The sequence below is a fragment of the Scyliorhinus torazame genome, chromosome 1, assembly GCF_047496885.1.
Source record: "Scyliorhinus torazame isolate Kashiwa2021f chromosome 1, sScyTor2.1, whole genome shotgun sequence".
Taxonomy (NCBI): Eukaryota; Metazoa; Chordata; class Chondrichthyes; order Carcharhiniformes; family Scyliorhinidae; genus Scyliorhinus; species Scyliorhinus torazame.
The window spans coordinates 385,082,571-385,101,636 of NC_092707.1; the positions used below are offsets into that span (position 1 = coordinate 385,082,571).

A 19,066-nucleotide genomic window follows, 5' to 3' on the forward strand; every position below is an offset into this window, starting at 1 on the left:
CCAACCATGATGCATCTCCCCTTTAAGAGGTGTAGGGTAGTTTCAAATAACATGGGTTAACTATAAATGGCATTAGCCACTCAATGTTGGTTCCCTGCCGAGGCATCCAGCTAATAAACAACACTGTTAGTGCTGGCTGGTCACAGACATCATTCAAATGAACAGGCAGCACAAAGTTGACATGCTGCCTTCATTGCAATAAACAGGTATGGGCCAATCGTGCAGTGTGAGCCCTGGGCTTGCTTGTGGACATTGTCCAATTTAGAGCCCTAAATGTGATTTTTTTTTTTTTTAAATGGACTTCTCTTTCCCACCATCTGTTTATTCCTGACTCAGAAGAACACTAAGTACCTTCCCTGCTGTGGGGCAAAAAACAGGGCCAGGATTTTATGGCCCTCCCACCCGGTGAGATATTACAGTGCTGCAAAAGTAAACAGCAATCAAGTGTCCTGTTGCACCTGCCGCTGGGATACACGCCATGTAAAATCCTGACCTAAGTCTGAATTTCTCCCAACCTTCTTTCTACTCCCCCTCCCACTCTTCAATAGACACTGATCCAACTCCAGTTCAATAGTTTCAATTAAACTCACCCCTTTTTTTAAAAACACCCCATACACGTATCGTCTCCGTGCAAAACACCCTCCTCTCCCTCTTGCACAAGGCCATCTGTCTTTTGTCCTTAAAGTTGCTACTTTTTGTGGCAGTTTCTACAGTTCTAACACATTCTCCCTTTCCGTTCTGATAAAGAGTCGATGGGCTCGAAATGTTAACTCAATTTCTCCCCTTATAGATGCTGGCAGACCTGCTGAGTTTTTCCAATGTCCTTGTCATGATATTCAAACACACACATCATGATGGACACACTAACAGGCAAATCAGAGTACACAACACCACAACCAATCACAGACAAGAACACCAACCACATAAAAAGCACGAGCATGACACCTGGTGGTCAGTAGGTCTGGGGAGAAGGGAACAAGAAAGAGCTGTTAAAACATCACAAGCAGGGAACCCCCACGTGCAGAGTGCAAAGACCAAACTGTAAATAGTAAGTTTAAATAAAGTAGCGTTGTACCATATGCAACCGTGTTGGCTCATCTGTGTGTCAGAACACCCAACACCACATGGTACAGGAGTGGATCGATACCTGCCTACTAACCTGCCATTCTGGATATGGACCACACCGACGGACCGCAGCCGATGCAAGTCGCGGGGAACCTAGGCACCAATTGGAAGCTCTACAGGCAGCGGTTTGACCTGTACATCCGTGCCACCGAAAAACAGAATGTCTCGGATGACACGAAGATTGCAATGCTCCTCTTCTACGCAGGTCCGCACGCCACCGACGTCTTCAACTCACTGGTGTTCGAAGAAGGCGAAAACCAAGCCAAATATGACACGGTCATCCTCAAACTGGACCAGCACTTTCAAGTTGAAGTAAATGAAAGTTTTGAAAGATACCTCTTTCAGCAACGCCTGCAAGGTAAGGAGGAGCTTTTTCAACCCTTTTTGACGCACCTCCGGATTCTAGCGCAGTCCTGCGGTTACGGCACCATCACAGAGTCCATGATCAGGGACCAGATTGTTTTTGGCGTTGCCTCTAGTGGCCTACGCCAGCAGCTTCTTAAAATGAAAAGCCTCACCTTAGCGTCTGCTGTGGAAGCCTGTGTCCTCCACGAAAATGCTACCTGCCGTTTTGCCCGATTTCAGGCGTCCGAGTTGGCACGGAGGGGGTCCCCAGCCGTCGAATCGGCAAGCCAGGCCGCCCACGACGTCGAACGCATCCAGGCCGTCAGTTACTTCCCGACCCACGGCCCGGACGGCAGCGGCCGCCTCCCGCGCTTTTCGCGGTCTCCCGCGCAGGTGCGCGCCAAAAATAACGGCCACAACGAGGGACGCACTGCGCAGGCGCGCCCACCGCAAGATCGCACTGCGCATGCGCAGTGGCGCAACGAACGCCGTGACGTCATGACGTGCGGCCGTTGTGGAGCTCTACATTTAAAAGGGCAATGTCCTGCAAAAAACCGACAGTGCCACAGATGTGGCAAGATGGGCCACTACGCAGCCCACTGTCGTTCGGCTCAACCCATGGATCCGGCGCATCCTCGACAATCTCGCAGACAAGTCAGGACCGTCCAGCCCACGCATCAAGACTTCCAGTTAAGTGATGCAGATGACCAGGATGCCTTCCGCGTTTCCGTCATTGATGTCAACAAGGTCAATGCCATCAATCCAGCCGATGAGTGGTGTGCCACCCTGACGGTCAACCGATCGCGCGTCGCCTTCCGTCTGGACACCGGCGCATCCGCCAACCTGATTGCTTACTCTGCAGTCCAGGCCATGAAGGTCAAACCACCCATCACGCCATCCCGGCTCAAGATGGTTGACTATAACGGGAACGTCATCCCGTCCATAGGATCTTGCCAGCTACAGGTGACTCACAAGATGTACACGGCCACACTCCCCTTCGAAGTTGTCGGCTCATCAAAGGACTCGTTACTGGGCGCACAGGCGTGTAAGGTTCTTCACCTGGTACAGCGCATTATGTCTCTCTCTCCAGATGAGATATCCGACTTCCCGGATGCTGAGTTCCACGCAAATCTCCATTCCCTCCTTGCTCACAACCAGGAGGTTTTTGAAGGCATGGGGACATTGCCATACACGTACAAGATTCGACTCAGACCGGACGCCATCCCTGTCGTTCACGCACCTCGCAGGGTTCCTGCGCCACTCAAAGACCGCCTCAAGGCACAACTGCAGATTCTTCAGGACCAAGGGGTCCTATCCAGGGTCACGGAGCCCACGCCATGGGTCAGCTCCATGGTCTGTGTAAAGAAGCCCTCTGGCGAGCTCCGTATATGTATAGATCCTAAAGATCTGAATACCAACATCATGCGGGAACACTATCCCATCCCGAAACGAGAAGACCTCACCAGCGAGATGGCGCGAGCCAAAATATTCACTAAATTGGATGCGTCCAAAGGATTCTGGCAGATCCAACTGGACCCGGCCAGCCGAAGACTATGCACATTCAACACCCCTTTTGGCAGATTCTGCTACAACCGGATGCCATTCGGCATCATTTCGGCATCTGAAGTTTTCCACCGCATTATGGAGCAGATGATGGAAGGCATCGAAGGGGTACGTGTATATGTGGACGATATCATCATTTGGTCCACCACTCCGCAGGAACACATGCATCGTCTACGACGTGTCTTTACCCGCATACGACAAAATGGCCTGCGTCTCAACCGTGCGAAGTGTGCCTTCGGCCAGACGGAGCTGAAATTCCTCGGGGACCACATCTCAAGGTCAGGGGTCCGTCCCGATGCAGACAAGGTTAGCGCCATCACAGCCATGCCACGACCGGCTGACAAGAAGGCTGTCTTAAGATTCCTGGGCATGGTCAACTTCCTTGGGAAGTTCATTCCCAACCTGGCTTCTCATACAACAAATATGCGCCATCTCGTAAAAAAATCGACAGAATTCAACTGGCACCAATCGCATCAGCGGGAATGGGAGGAGCTCAAGCACAAACTGGTCACGGCACCAGTGCTGGCCTTCTTTGACACGACTCGCCCTACAAAGATCTCAACAGACGCCAGCCAATCTGGTATTGGAGCGGTACTCCTGCAAAAAGACAGCACGTCGTCATGGGCCCCGGTTGCATATGCCTCACGAGCCATGACCCCTACCGAACAGCGCTACGCGCAAATCGAAAAAGAATGCCTGGGCTTGTTAACTGGACTGGACAAGTTCCACGACTATGTGTATGGCCTGCCACGATTTACGGTCGAAACTGACCACCGCCCCCTGGTCAACATCATTAACAAAGACCTGAACGACATGACTCCTCGCCTCCAGCGCATCTTACTTAAACTCAGGAGGTACGATTTTGAACTGATCTACACTCCGGGGAAGGAGCTCATCGTGGCGGACACTCTTTCCCGAGCAGTGAGCACACCACCAGATGCGGAGGGGTTCGTGCGTCAAATTGAGGCACACGTAACTCTGACAGCAGCAAATCTGCCAGCTGATGATCCTAGTCTGGCCCACATACGCGCAGAGACGGCGACTGACCCCCTTATGCAGCGAGTGATGCGCCACATGACGGAAGGGTGGCTAAAAGGGCAGTGCCCCCAGTTTTATAATGTGCGAGATGATCTCACCAACATAGACGGGGTCCTTATGAAATCACACAGGATCGTTATTCCGCACAGCGTGCGCCAGATGATTCTTCATCAACTACACGAAGGCCACTTGGGCGTCGAAAAATGCAGACGAAGGGCCCGGGAGGCGGTATATTGGCCGGGTATTAATGAAGACATAGCCAACATGGTGCTCAACTGCACAACCTGTCAGAGGTTTCAGCCGGCGCAACCTCCGGAAACACTTCTACCACACGAGATGGTGACGTCCCCCTGGGCGAAGGTGGGTGTTGACCTATTTCACGCGCTCGGCAGAGATTACATTGTTATTATAGACTACTTCTCAAACTACCCGGAAGTCATGCCTCTCCATGATCTGACGTCGTCCGCAGTCATTGGGGCCTGCAAGGAAACATTTGCTCGCTATGGCATTCCAAGGACTGTCATGTCAGACAATGGACCTTGTTTCGCCAGCCGTGAATGGTCGTCCTTTGCCGCAGCATATGGTTTCACTCATGTGACATCCAGCCCTCTGCATCCACAATCGAACGGGAAGGCTGAAAAGGGTGTCCACATCGCCAAGCGGCTCCTGTGCAAGGCGGCTGCTGCCGGATCGGACTTTAACCTTGCCTTGCTGGCCTATCGATCGGCCCCGCTATCCACGGGTCTCTCGCCAGCGCAGCTACTAATGGGTCGCTCCCTCAGGACGGCGGTACCTTCCATCCTGGCACCAACAACAGACCATGAGGCGGTTCTTCGGAACATGCAACTGCAGCGTGATCGCCAGAAAAGTCGGTACGACACACGAGCGACGGACCTGCCCCCCCTGTCCTCCGGAGACAAAGTACGCGTCCATCAACCGTATGGTGGCTGGTCAGCACCGGCCGAAGTCCTCCGACAAGTGGCTCCCCGCTCGTTCCTGGTTCGCATGCCGGATGGTTCCGTGCGTCGCCGCAATCGGCGCGCCCTTCGCCGACTTCCACGCTCACAGCCACACAGCACGCACACGCCAGATCCTCAACAGGCTTCCGAGGATGACTTTGTGGAGCTGCCGCACATCACGCCCTTTCCATCGCCACCCATGGCCATGCCTGCACAGCAGCCGGTGGTTCTTGATCCACCCTTAAGGCGGTCAACCCGAACTCGTCGCAAGCCCATCAGACTGGACTTATAATACCGTTCATATGTTTAACAAGTTGCACAATTTTACATGATAACCTGTTGTTGTTTATCGTTCCAGATGTCGTCTGACTGGACAACTGTTCAAGTTTTTTTTCTTCTTCTCTCGTTCGCATTTATGTTATGTTATGGTACAACTTGGTTCATGTGACGCACCCGACATCGCCCCATGTACATAGTTCCGTCATATGCACATGCTGCACACGACACACACACTCTTAGATGCACTCACGACACGATCATATTTATTACCACGTAGGCACATATCTTTGTAAAAAGGGGGGATGTCATGATATTCAAACACACACATCATGATGGACACACTAACAGGCAAATCAGAGTACACAACACCACAACCAATCACAGACAAGAACACCAACCACATAAAAAGCACGAGCATGACACCTGGTGGTCAGTAGGTCTGGGGAGAAGGGAACAAGAAAGAGCTGTTAAAACATCACAAGCAGGGAACCCCCACGTGCAGAGTGCAAAGACCAAACTGTAAATAGTAAGTTTAAATAAAGTAGCGTTGTACCATATGCAACCGTGTTGGCTCATCTGTGTGTCAGAACACCCAACACCACAGTCCTCTTGTCCAAGTTAAGTAGTTAGCTTACTTCAAGCTTATCTACATGACTTAATGAACTTAATTCCTGTGTCATTCCCCCTTATTGGCTTTTATTCTCATTTCAAATATGTTTAGTCACACAAGGCCTTCTTCCTAACTTCCTTTTCTGGAGTCCAGCGCGAGTTTGTAGAGTCAAACAGAGAATAATTTTTATTTACAACAATATTTACCCAGCACCAGTTTCTCTCCCTCTAGCTTATACCACATTGGCCAGCTCTGTTTATACAACTGAAAGGTTAACGATTGCCCCCAGCCAATAGGATCTGGGCAGATGTCAGGTGCTGCTGCTCAGTGTGCTGTCTGCTGCTGTTGCGTGTGGAGCTCCTGGTCCTATCCCTGCTGATCCTGTGATTGCTGCTTGCTTTCTGACTGCTGCTCCTATTATTCCTTATCTACCTTTGGATTTGCCTGCTTATCTGGAGGAGAGAGGGAGGAAGAAGAGAGACAGGCCCTGCTGCCTGAAAGAGGGGAAAGGGGTAGGTGCTGCCTCCCCTACAGCCTGCCTGCCCTTCTACAGTTGGGCCCCTTCTGCTCTACCCCGCCCTCTGTCCTCCCTCCACAACAACCTCAGTGGGTTTGGGACTCCGGGGAGTCTTGGTGTTGCTGGGCCCTTCATGGGCCGAAGATCCTGCCCGTCCTTGGTCCTTCCACCCTACATCCTAGGTGGGTGTGGGACTCACAAGAGGCCTGGTTACTGAGGCCCTCCTGGGTTGTAGGTCCTGCCCTACACTTGGTCCTCTCACCCCCAACACCTGAGGTAGGCGTGGGATAAGAAAACCTCGCACCCTCCAGTGCTAGAAACTGCCCGTTTTCTATGGAGGAGGGCACATTCCAGAAGGACCAATGTTGGGCCCCTCCAGGGCTGAAGATCTAGTTGGCCCGTATTTACACCTGTGGCGGGAGAAGGTTGGGGCTACTCTGGACTATTTTGTTGGGCCCCTCCCGGGCTGAAAATACTGGCCCACCCCTTGCCACCCCCCCAACCAGCTGCACAGGGGGTGAGCCACGCCAGCGCCCTCCTCCGTGGCACCAACCGTTTCGGTGCCACGCTCCCTGTGCCTCCTCTTCCATCTGGGGGTGGCATCGCGACAGGTCCAGTGCTAGTCAGTGGACCTGTGCCGCCCGCTGCACTCAATGTGGCGGGGAACTCGGGGCCCAGACGGTGACCACCCAGAGGAGGATGGCTGCTCGGTGGCGGGCATGGAAGAGGAATTTGATGCCCTCTGCAGCGAGGCAGGGGGCTCCCTCCTGCCCGGCACCCAGTCTCCCCTCATCCCCTCAGGGGGACATCGGTCCTTTTTGAACGACCATCACGGACTCTGAGACTGCGTGCGGCTAGCTCTTGACAGCTTGTCTGAATTGTCACTGCTCGTAAGGTCCACCAGCGCCTATGCCAAAGAGGCACGGGAGACAGACCAGAACCAGGGGGAGCAGCACCGAGCTGTTACTTTCCTCGCCAGGCTCCTGAGGGAGTGGAGGGCCAAGCGCTCCTCTGTTCCCTCTGAGCACTAAACTGGTGATGATGACAGACACAAAGTACTGCTGACATGGAGGTGACCATAGCCAGCCTCATATCAACGGCAGCAGGGACGCACACCACAGATTTCAGTGCTTCTCGGTCCTCGGGACAGGAAGCATGTGGTGTGCTTTCTGCAGGAAACCTACACTGACCCGGGAGACAAAGCCAAGTGGCTCCTGGAGTGGCAAGGGGGTGCTTCACGAGTCACCCAACCTCCCGTTCAGGCGGCGTGGCTATCTTGTTGGCCCCCATTTTCAGCCAGAGATCTTGGAGGTCAAGGAGGCCTGTGCCAGGCTGTTTGCTGCACCTAACGGTCCACGTCGGGGTGTGGTGCTTCACTTTGTGCATGTCTCTGTTGCTGAAGTTCGCCCGCAGCAGGCGATGTAGTGTCCATTCTTCTTGGTACCATCCCAGTGGGCAAGTGCATCGTCCTCGGAGGGGATTTTAATTGCATGCTCCTGGACAGAGGAACCTGGTTGGGTGCTTCGACTTAGTGGATGTCTGCTGAACTCTCCATCCTGGCTCGGGAGAGCACACCTTTGTGCGCCCTGAGGTCGGAGCGTCCAGAATCGACTGTCTTTACATTTCGAAGAGGTACTTGCCCAGAGCTCCGGCCTCTGTGGAGCAGGTCCCATGCTCGGACCACCGGCTGGTGTGGGTGAGGCTCGCTCCGTCTCGCGCTCAGACACGGTCCGCATACTGGCACTTTAACAATCTGCGGCTGGAGGACGAGAGATTCCTGGTTTTGTTTCGTCGCTTCAGGGCCGGCTGGAGAAGGAAAAAGGGAGGCTTTACTTCGCTGAGGCTATGGTGGTACGAGAGCAAGACTCATATCCGTGCCTTCTGTCAGGGGTACGCGAGGGGGTCGACAATGAGCCGGAAATCCAGGATCGACCAATTGACCAAAGAAATCTTCGACCTGGAGGCACGTCTTGCTCAGTCCGATGAGGACTCAGCCCTGTGGCTGGTGTACAGAGCGAAGAAGACACGCTGCGGGACCTGCAATTTGTCAGGTCCTGCGACGCGCACATAAGTCATGGATCCGTTTCCTGACGGAAGAAGTGGTCCCCCTTCTTCTACTAGTTGGAAAAAGGGTCTGTCAGCAGCTCCTTACTCTGCTGGCCGACGACTGGTCCTTTGTCTCGGATCCGGAGGGGGTCAGAACACTAGCTCGGGACTTTTATTCCACCCTCTTCTCTCTGGATCTGTTCAACAAGGATGTTTGCAGGGTTCTGAGGGAGGACCTGTCACAAGTCGGCCCGGAGGGCACTGGGAGGCTCGATGCTCCAATAACTCGCGGAGTTGACCGGTTCTCTTGTCAGCCTATCAAGGGACAAAACCCCAGGGCTGGACGGGCTGACCGTGGAGTTCTTCATGGTGTTTGGGACGCCTGGGGAGCGGCTACATGGGGGTCCTGGGGGAATGTATTGTTACTGGGGAGATGCCCCTTTTGTGGCGCAGTGCCGTTATTTCCCTGCTGCCCAAGAGGGGGAATCTCCGCCTTCTTAAAAACTGCCGACCGGTCTCCCTCCTCAGCATGGACTATAAAATCTTTGCCAAGGCGATGTCTTTGCACCTTGGTTCCGTGCTGTACCACGTAATTCACTCTGACCAGTCCTGCAAGGTCCCGGGCCATGAAATCAACGATAATATCCATCTGGTCCGGGACCTTATCCACTATTCCCAGGGGGCTGGTTTGTCAAGAGCTTTCCTGTCACCTGATCAGGAGAAAGTGTTCGACAGGGTCGGGGACGAGTATTTATTCGGGTCTCTGAGGGCATTCGGGTTCGGGGCACATTTAATCACCCAGATCCAATTACCGTACGCTGCCGCAGAGTGTCTGATTAAGGTTAATGGGTCCCTTATGCCGCCCCTTCGCTTTGGGCGAGGAGTGTGTCAGGGCTGCCCCCTGACAAGCCATCTTTATTCCCTGTGCATGGAGCCTTTCCTGTGCCTCCTGCGGAAGAGATTTTTGGGTCTGGTTCTGCACGGTCAGGGCATTGCGGTGGTCCTTTCGGCTTACGCTGACGACTTGCTCCTCATGTTCACGGATCCCGGTGACCTGTGGAGGATGCAAGAGTGTCAGGCTGTGTACTCTGTGGCGTCCTCTGCTGAATCGACTGGGCCAAATGTTCCATACACCTGGTCTGTCTGTGGTGTGGCAGTTGGACCCCGTCCCAGAGGAGCTCAGGCCCTTCAGCTGAAGCAAGACCAACATCCTTTACTTGGGAGTCCATCTTTGCCCTGCTGAGGAATTCTGGCTGGCGACCTGGTAGGAGCTGGAGGACAAAGTCACTGCTCACCTAGAATGCTGTGGACAGGACTGCTCTGAGTGCTGTCCGACAGGGGTCGAGCTCATCATCACCTCCATGCTGTGGTATCAGCTGGTCACTTTGACCCCTCACCCTGACTTTGTCACATGCATCTAGAGAACTCTCAACCAGTTCTCCTGGGACAAGGGATTTCACTGGGTCACTGCGCAGGTCTTGTGCTTCCCGCTTGGGGAGGATGGTCAGGTGCTGGTGTGCCTTCGCACCCAGGTGCCAACTCTCCGTCTTCAGACTCTGCAGCGATACCTTTATGTCGAGACTCCTCCACGATGGTGTGACCTGGCTATGAATTATGTCCGCCAGGTGCACGGCCTGAACTACAATGTGCAGCTCCTGGTTGTTGACCAATGCGATCTTCGCAGCAACTCCTTGCTGGCACTGCCCATCTTGTACCAAGACCTCCATAGTCTGGAGCATGGTCACCATGTGCTGCAGCTCTCACCTGTCAGGAGCAGTGGCAAACATTAGGGAGCCACTACTCAGGAATCTGCACCTCTGCCAATATCCATTCAGGTGGCTGGCGGAGTGGAGGGCTATGATTGCCAGGGTGACCAGGATCGGGGATATGCTAGGTGGTGGCAGAGTGGACTGGATGACACCCTATGAGTTAGGGAGCGCGCGGCGGTGTCCGTCCAGCTTGTGGCCGATGCCATTCAAGCCCTCAAAATGGTCATGCTCGGATCTGAGAGTACTTTCAATCCCGAGATGGCGCAGATGTGCGGTGGCATCCCGTCTGAGTGGATCCCTGCTAGGGCGGAATTCCACATTGGCCCCAGGCCCCAAAACCTCCCTTGGGCGTCGGTGCCCCGTAATCCTGGCGGCAGTGCCCCTACCAGGAGCAGCCCCTATTAATTTATCCCTCAGTTAAATTCTGTTATTCTATTAAATTCATTGTATCTCAAAATACATCATGATGTAACCAATTGTCCCCAGCCAATAGGATCCGAGCAGGTTATAACATGGAGCCTTTCACGTTATTGACATGTTTGCTGCTCTTCATTACTTCGAAGATATCCACACCACATGATCTTGATGGGTTGGTTGTCAGATTCTGGTGAGTCACAATGACCTGAACCACCTTGTTACTGCAGCGTTCTTCTGTCTTTGCAGCCAGGGAGACAAGCAGTCTTCTGTCACCTGTTCCTCCACTGAGGACTTTTTGAAATAACTGGGAAAGGAATTTCAAATGGAAGCAATCTGAGAGATCAGGGGCGCGATTCACCGATCACGGGACTAAGTGTTCACGCCGCTCCAGCCTTACATCCTGGCGCGGACTGGGGGCGGCACTAACCAATGCAGGCACGGTAGACTCACGGAACGCTCTGGCCCCGACGCAACATGGCTTGGGGGTTCTGGAGCCGGAAGCGCAACAAAGTAGGCCGGGGGGGGGGAGAGGCCGGCCTGCCGATCGGTGAGCCCCGATCGTGGGCCAGACCCCATTGGAGGGCCCACCCGGTGAAGGAGCGCTTTTCCCCGTCCCACAGGCCCCCCCCCCCGACATTTGCGTAGAGTTCCCGCCGGCAGCGACCAGGTGTGAACGGCGCCGGCGGGACTCTGCCATTTCCGCGCGGCCACTTGGCCCATTCGGGCCGGAGAATCGGTGGCCCAGCCGCGGACAGCGGCCTGTGACCGGAGCCGCACCAAACGCGCCGGCGCAAATGGCGCTGATTTACCGCACCTTGGAGACGCGTCGGGGTGGCGTGGTGCGGTTGCGGCGATTCTCCGGCCCTGCGCGGGGCATTGAGAATCGCGCTCCTGTTGTGTAAACTGGACATGAGTTAATCCCAATTGTTGAAAATGATCAAAAACACCGTGCTTTCCAATATACCATGCCATTTCTGTGTGGAGGGACTGGTTCATGAGACCATTAAGTCCCGACTCCCAACTTCTTTGCTATGGGGGCGGGTGCTGATTGGAGGCCCCACTTCCACCACAGCCAGTTAAAAGCTACATTGGCTGTGGTCTGGGATTTAAAAAGAATTGATTTACTGGATGTGGGTATCGTTGGGTGGACCAGCATTTATTGCCCATTTCTAGGTACCTCTGAACTGCTGCAGTCCTTGAGATTTAGGTACACCTGCAGTGCTGTTAGGGAGAGAATTCCAGGATTTTGACCCAGTGAAGGAATAGCGATATATTTCCAAGTCAGGATGGTGAGTGACTTGCATGGGAATCTCCAGGTAGTGGTGTTCCCACATATCTGTTGCCCTTGCCCTTCTAGATGGTAGTGGTCGTGGGTTTGGAAGGTGATGCCGAAGGACTCTTGGTGAATTCCTCAAGTGCATCTTCTGGATGGTACACAAGGCTGCCACTGTTCATCGGTGGTAGAGGGATTGAATGTTTGTGGAAGGGGTTCCAATCAAATGGACTGCTTTGTCCTGAAAGGTGTCGAGCTTCTTGAGTGACTTTCGAGCTGCACTCGTCCAGGCAAGTGGAAAGTATTCCATTACACTCCTGATTTGGGCCTTGTAGATGGTGGACAGGCTTTGGTGATCAGGAGGTGAGTTACTTACTGCAGGATTCCTAGCCTTTGACCAGCTCTTGTAGACACAGTATTTATATGGCACCTCCAGTTCATTTCTGGTCAATGGTAACCCCCGGGGTGTTGATAGTGGGGGATTCAGCAATGGTAATATCTTGAAAGTTAAATGGTGATGGTTGGTTCCTCTCTTGTTAGAGATCATAGAATCCCTACCGTGCAGAAGGAGACCATTCAGCACATTGAGTCTGCACCGACCCTTTGAAAGAGCACCCCACCTATGCCCAATCTCCTGCCCTATCCCCGTAACACTATCGAACCTTTGGGCATTTAACATGGCCAATCCATCTAACTGCTTATTTTTTGACTGTGGGAGGAAACTGAGCACTTGGAGGAAACCCACAAAGACACTGGGAGAACGTGCAAACTCCACACACAGTCACCCAAGGTCGGAATCAAACACCACTGTGAGGCAGCAGTGCTAACTATCATCCAGATGGTCATTGTGTGGCGCATAGATTACTTGCCACTTGTCAGCCGAAGCCGAAGCATAGGGGGCAGCACGATAGCATTGTGGATAGCACAATTGCTTCACAGCTCCAGGGTCCCAGGTTCGATTCCGGCTTGGGTCACTGTCTGTGCGGAGTCTGCACATCCTCCCCGTGTGTGCGTTAGGTTTCCTCCGGGTGCTCCGGTTTTCTCCCACAGTCCAAAGATGTGCAGGTTAGGTGGATTGGCCATGATAAATTGCCCTTAGTGTCCAAGATTGTCCTTGGAGTTGGGTGGGGTTACTGGGTTATGGGGATAGGGTGGAGGTGTTGACCTTGGGTAGGGTGCTCTTTCCAAGAGCCAGTGCAGACTCGATGGGCCAAATGGCCTCCTTCTGCACTGTAAAAAATTCTATGATGGTTATTGCAAACATCCCCTTCTCTGTCATGATGAAAGGAAGGTCATCAATAAACTACCCTGAGGAACTCATGCAGTGATGTCCAGGAGCTGAGATGATTGACCGCCAACTACCAGAAGCATTTTTTTTGTGCCAGGTATGATTCCAAGCAGAGGAGGGTTTCCCCTATTTCCATTGATTCCAGTTTTGCGTGGGTTCCTTGATGCAATACTCTGTCAAATGCTGCCTTGATGTCAAAGGCAGTCACTGTCACCTCACCTCACTGGTCAGATACCCTTGCTTTCAACCCCATGGATAGTTATGGACTATAGGATTAATGAAATGAGCCAATAGATTATTTATTTAAAATGCTAGTTGTCCATCATGTAGCTTATTCAATAGAATTCTTCACAATGGCATTTCTTGCGTTGATTGTTTTAAGCTTCATTGTTACACAGTTTTTGTTGGGTGCTGATTAAGTTGTGTTTTCTTTTCCACCTTGATTTATTCGTATTCAACTGCAATTGTTAAAACTTTTTATTATGTGCAATATTTTAGAAAGGACCTGTCTGACTCTCACATGGAATGTCAAGAACGAGAAGAACGTTTGAAGATTCAAGAGTCTTTGCTTGCAATGGATAGTTCAGAACGTGTTGCTGGCCTGTGTTTGAAATGTGCCCAGCATGAGGCAGTTCTGGCCAGGACTCATAGTAATCCAGAATTGAAAGCTGTTGAAAGATTAAGAAAGTAAGTATGTTTTTAAATTATGTGATTTGCAGGCAATGTTTTTCCATTAACATTTGAAGACTGTTATCTGTTGTTTTACACCTTGATGTGGAGATGCCGACGTTGGATTGGGGTGGGCACAGTAAGAAGTCTTACAACACCAGGTTAAAGTCCAACAGGTTTGTTTGGAATCACTAGCTTTCGGAGTCTTTCACCTGATGAAGGAGTTACACTCCGAAAGCTAGTGATTCCAAACAAACTTGTTGGACTTTAACCTGGTGTTGTAAGACATTTTACACCTTAGTAAGTAACAAATATGTAGAGCCAAGTTCAGAGGGACATATTCTCTAAAAGTTAGATTTAGAGGCAACATCAGAAAGCATGATTTAAGCCCCAAAGGTAGTAGAAATTTGGATCTCTCTCCCTGAAAAGAGCATGAATGCTTGGACAATTCGAATTCTTGAGATTGAGATGGATAGATATTTTTGTTCATAGAATCACAGAATTTACAGTGCAGAAGGAGGCCATTCGGCCCATCGAGTCTGCATTGGCCTTTGGAAAGAGCATCCTATTTAAGCCCATACCTCCACCCTATCCCAAATGTTGGGTGGGGTTACGGGGATTCTGCACTGTAAATTCTATGCGTTTATGAGACTATCCCTGTAACCCAGTAATCCCACCTAACCTTTTTGGACATTAAGGGCAATTTAGCATGGCCAATCCACTTAACCTGCACATCTTTGGACTGTGGAAGGAAACTGGAGCACCTGGGGGAAACCCACGCAGACACAGGGAGAACATGCAGACTCCTCACAGCCAGGAATCGAACCTGGGACCCGGGAGCTGTGAAGCTACAATGCTAACCACTGTGCTACCGTGCTGCCCTGTCGAAGAGCACTTGGTCAGTAACGACATGCTTACTGATGCTCAATTTGGGTTCCACCAGGGCCACTCAGCTACTAACCTCATTTCAGCTTTGATCCAAACACGAACAAAAGAAGTGAACTCAAGAGGTGAGTTGAGAATAACTGTCCTTGACATCAAGGCATCCTAGCAAAACTGAAGTCAGTGAGAATCGGGGGGAAAGCTCTCCACTGATTGGAGTCATACCTAGCACAAAGCAAGATGATCTATATTTTTAAATTTGCATTTGGTCAGTTTTACAGACCTGGGGCGGGATTCTCCGATATCAGCGCGATGTCCGCCGACCGGCGCCAAAAACTGCGCGAATCAGTCCGGCATCGCGTCGCCCCAAAGGTGCGGAAGTCTCCGCATCTTGAGGGGCCGAGCCCTCACCTTGAGGGGCTAGGCCCACGCCGGACTGATTTACGCCCCGCCAGCTGGCGGGAAAGGCCTTTGGTGCCCCACCAGCCGGCGCGGAAATGACTTTGCCGGGCAGCGCATGCGCGGGAGCGTCAGCGGCCGCTCACGGCATCCCCGCGGATGAGCAGTGGAGGGGGTCTCTTCCGCCTCCGCCATGGTGGAGACCATGGCGAAGGCGGAAGGAAAAGAGTGCCCCCATGGCACAGGCCCGCCCGCGGATTGGTGGGCCCCGATCGCGGGCCAGGCCACCGTGGGGGCAACCCCCCCAGGGCCCCGGAGCCCGCCCGCGCCGCCGTGTCACGCCGTCCCAAGGGTGGTTCAATCCACGCCGGCTGGCGTGGGTTGACAGCGGCGGGACTTCGGCCCATCGCGGACTGGAGAATCGCCGGGGGTGTCCGGCGCGGCGCGATTCCCGCCCCCGCCGAATCTCCGGTGGCGGGGAATTCGCGACACGGCGGGGGCGGGATTCACGCCAGCCCCCGGCGATTCTCCGACCCGGTGGGGGGTCGGAGAATCGCGCCCATGGTCTTCAAATGAATTTGTGGTTCCAACTTTCAGGATGATAGGTCAAGGAGATCTCATACTCAAAAACTCAGGTCGTGGAAGATGCTCAGGTCAGATCACCCTTTCGGCTTGCTGACTTTGAAATTTACATCTGCCGCTTTCTTGGCCTCTGCTTGGTACTGAGGTTTGAGGGTAGCCCTCACCACTTGTGCACAGATTTGAGAGCATTGAATGTAACTCAGACCGGCCTCCCTCCAGAATGCAACCATCTTCACCACGCTCCTTTCACCACCTCGGCCAAGATTGTGCAGGAGTTCCTCAGAGTCATGTCCTAGGCCCAACGATCTTCAGCTGCTTCATCAGTGACCTTGTCTCCCTTGTAAGATCAGAAGTGGGCAAGTTCACTGATGACTCCTTAGAAACTGAAGCAGTCTGTGTCCATATGCAGAAAGACCTGGACAATATTCAGGCTTGGGCTGAAAAGTAGCAAATAACATTCACATCACACGTGTGCCGGGCAATGACCATCTCTATTCAATGGCATTACCACCACTGAATCCACCACTACCAACATCCTGGGGATTACCACTAACAAGAAAGTGTTAGTTAAGGATAAGGGACAGCGACCTCCGGTTGCGGCGATGCACTGCTAAGCCGCACGTTTTGGCAGCTCCCGTTCTAACGGACTTTTGGGCTCTTTTTGGGAGCCCCAACAGAATTTTTTTTGGACCAAACCCAGTGTGGGGTGACGAAGGAAGGAGTCCCCCCGGGTGTGTATGGAAAAGATCGGTGGTAGTGGCCAGATTGCGAAGGATCCTTTGGAGCAGCGGCAGAGAAGAGAAGGAAGAAACAAGATGGCGACGAATGGAGCCCAGACGACATGGGGCCTGGACCAGCAGGAATTCCTCCGACGGTGTGTGGAGGAATTAAAGAAGGAGGTGCTGGCGCCGATGTTATTGGCAATCGAAGGGCTAAAAGAAACGCAAAAGGCCCAGGCGATAGAGCTCCGTGGGGTGAAGGCGAAGGCATCTGAGAACGAGGATGAGATTCTGGGCCTAGCGGTAAAAATGGAGACGCACGAGGCGCGACATAAGAGATGTATCGAAAGGCTCGAAGTCCTGGAGAACAGCTCGAGGAGAAAGAACCTCCGGATTCTGGGTCTCCCCGAGGGAGTGGAGGGAGCTGACGTTGGGGCTTATGTGAGCACGATGCTCCATTCGCTAATGGGAGCTGAGGCCCCCTCGGGCCCCCTGGAGGTGGAAGGGGCTCACCGGGTCTTTGTGAGGAGACCAAAGACTGGAGAACCACCAAGGCCGATAGTGGTGAGATTTCACCGATTCACCGACAGAGAGGCTGTTTTGAGCTGGGCCAAGAAGGTACGGAGTAGTAGGTGGGAGAATGCGGTGATACGAGTGTATCAGGACTGGAGCGCGGAGGTGGCGAGAAGGAGGGCGAGCTTTAATCGGGCCAAGGCGGTGCTTCACAAGAAGAAAATAAAGTTCGGGATGCTGCAGCCGGCGTGATACATTACTACTTTGAATCGTCGGAGGAGGCATGGACCTTCATCCAAGAAGACAAATTGGACCAGAACTGAGGGACTGATGCTGTGGGGGAGATGACGATGTTGATGTATAGAAATGTAAATTGGGGAATATGAGGATCACCGTATCGGGACGATAGACGGGGCTTTTTTCTCTTCCTGACGGGGGGACACTGAGAAATGGGGGCGTCGGTGGAAAAAGGGACTGAGGGGGGGGATGGGGAATGGGGGAGCTGCGCCATGGGGGGCGGGGCCGATCCAGGAAAGCGTGGGTTTTTTCCCGCGCTAGGGAGATGATGGCGGGAAGATAGGCACAAGGAGGATGAGAGTTCCACACACGGGGGGGTCAAGGAGAGAGCGGGGGAAGCCGGGGTCAGGTGGAGTCAGCTGACTTTCGGAAACATCGGAGTAACCATGCTAGATGGGGATCTAGCGGGGGGGCGGGGATCAACTGGATTGCTGCTGCTGGGAGCGAGAGGGAGCTGGCAAGGGAAGAGGTGGTCGGGACGGGAGTGCGCCGCCTGGGGGACGGGTGGGTGCGCGGGACCTGGACGGGGGACTGGCCTAGAATAGGGGATGGCTAGTCGGCGGGGAGGGAGGGGGGGGGCCCCCAATCCGGCTGATCACGTGGAATGTGAGAGGTGTAAATGGGCCGATCAAGAGGGCCCGAGTGTTCGCGTGCTTAAAAGGACTGAAGGCAGACGTCATGCTTCAGGAGACGCATCTGAAGGTGGCGGATCAGGTTAGGTTAAGGAAAGGATGGGTGGGACAGGTGTTCCACTCAGGGTTGGACGCGAAAAATAGAGGGGTGGCGATATTGGTGGGGAAACAGGTGTCGTTCGAGGCTAGGAATATAGTGGTGGACAACGGTGGTAGATATGTGATGGTGAGTGGTAGATTGTAGGGAACGGAGGTCGTGCTGGTAAATGTATATGCCCCGAACTGGGACGACGTGGGATTTATGAAACGGATGCTGGGATGTATCCCGGACCTGGAGATGGGAAGCCTGGTAATGGGGGGGGGATTTCAATACTGTGCTGGATCCAGAGATAGATCGGTCTAGATCCAGGACCGGAAGAAGGCCGGCAGTGGCCAAGGTCCTCAGGGGGCTTATGGAGCAAATGGGGGGAGTGGATCCGTGGAGATTTGCCAGGCCGTTGACCAAAGAGTTCTCCATTTTGTCCCATGTCCATAAGGTATACTCCCGGATAGATTACTTTGTTTTGAGCAGGGCACTGATTTCGAGGGTGGCAGGAACGGAGTATTCGGCCATAGCCGTTTCAGACCATGCCCCACACTGGGTGGATCTGGAACTAGGAGAGGAGAGGGAACAGTGCCCACACTGGCGACTGGATGTGGGACCATTGGAGGATGAGGGGGTCTGTGGAAGGGTGTGGGCATGTATTAAGAGGTACCTGGAGGCCAATGATGACGGTGAGATCCAGGTGGGGGTAGTATGGGAAGCGCTGAAGGCGGTGGTTAGGGGAGAGTTGATCTCCATTAGAGCTCACAAGGAGAAAAAAGAGGGCAAAGAAAGGGAGAGATTAGTGGGGGAGATTTTGAGTGTGGATAAAAGATATGCGGAGGCCCCGGACGAAGGACTATATAGAGAGCGGCGAAGACTTCAGACGGAGTTTGACCTGCTGACCACAGGGAAGGCAGAGGCACAGTGGAGGAAGACACAGGGGATGAGATACGAATATGGGGAAAAGGCGAGCCGGCTGCTGGCCCACCAGCTCCATAAGAGGATAGCGGCGAGGGAAATAGGGGGAGTTAGGGATGACACGGGAACTACGGAGCGGAG

General features: G+C 53.2%; 1 protein-coding gene across 5 annotated transcripts in view; it reads left to right on the forward strand.

Annotated features, from left to right (window-relative positions):
• sdccag8 (SHH signaling and ciliogenesis regulator sdccag8) overlaps positions 1-19,066 on the forward strand; it is a 727,678-nt gene that overhangs the window by 72,703 nt on the left and 635,909 nt on the right. For all 5 annotated transcript variants that reach the window (XR_011948390.1, XM_072512651.1, XM_072512625.1 and 2 more), the window contains one exon: positions 13,728-13,916. Coding sequence is in view for 4 of the 5 variants with exons in the window: in XM_072512651.1 (XP_072368752.1) it covers positions 13,728-13,916 (189 nt within the window). In the remaining variant the exon portion in view is untranslated. The remainder of the gene's footprint in view (positions 1-13,727; positions 13,917-19,066) is intronic.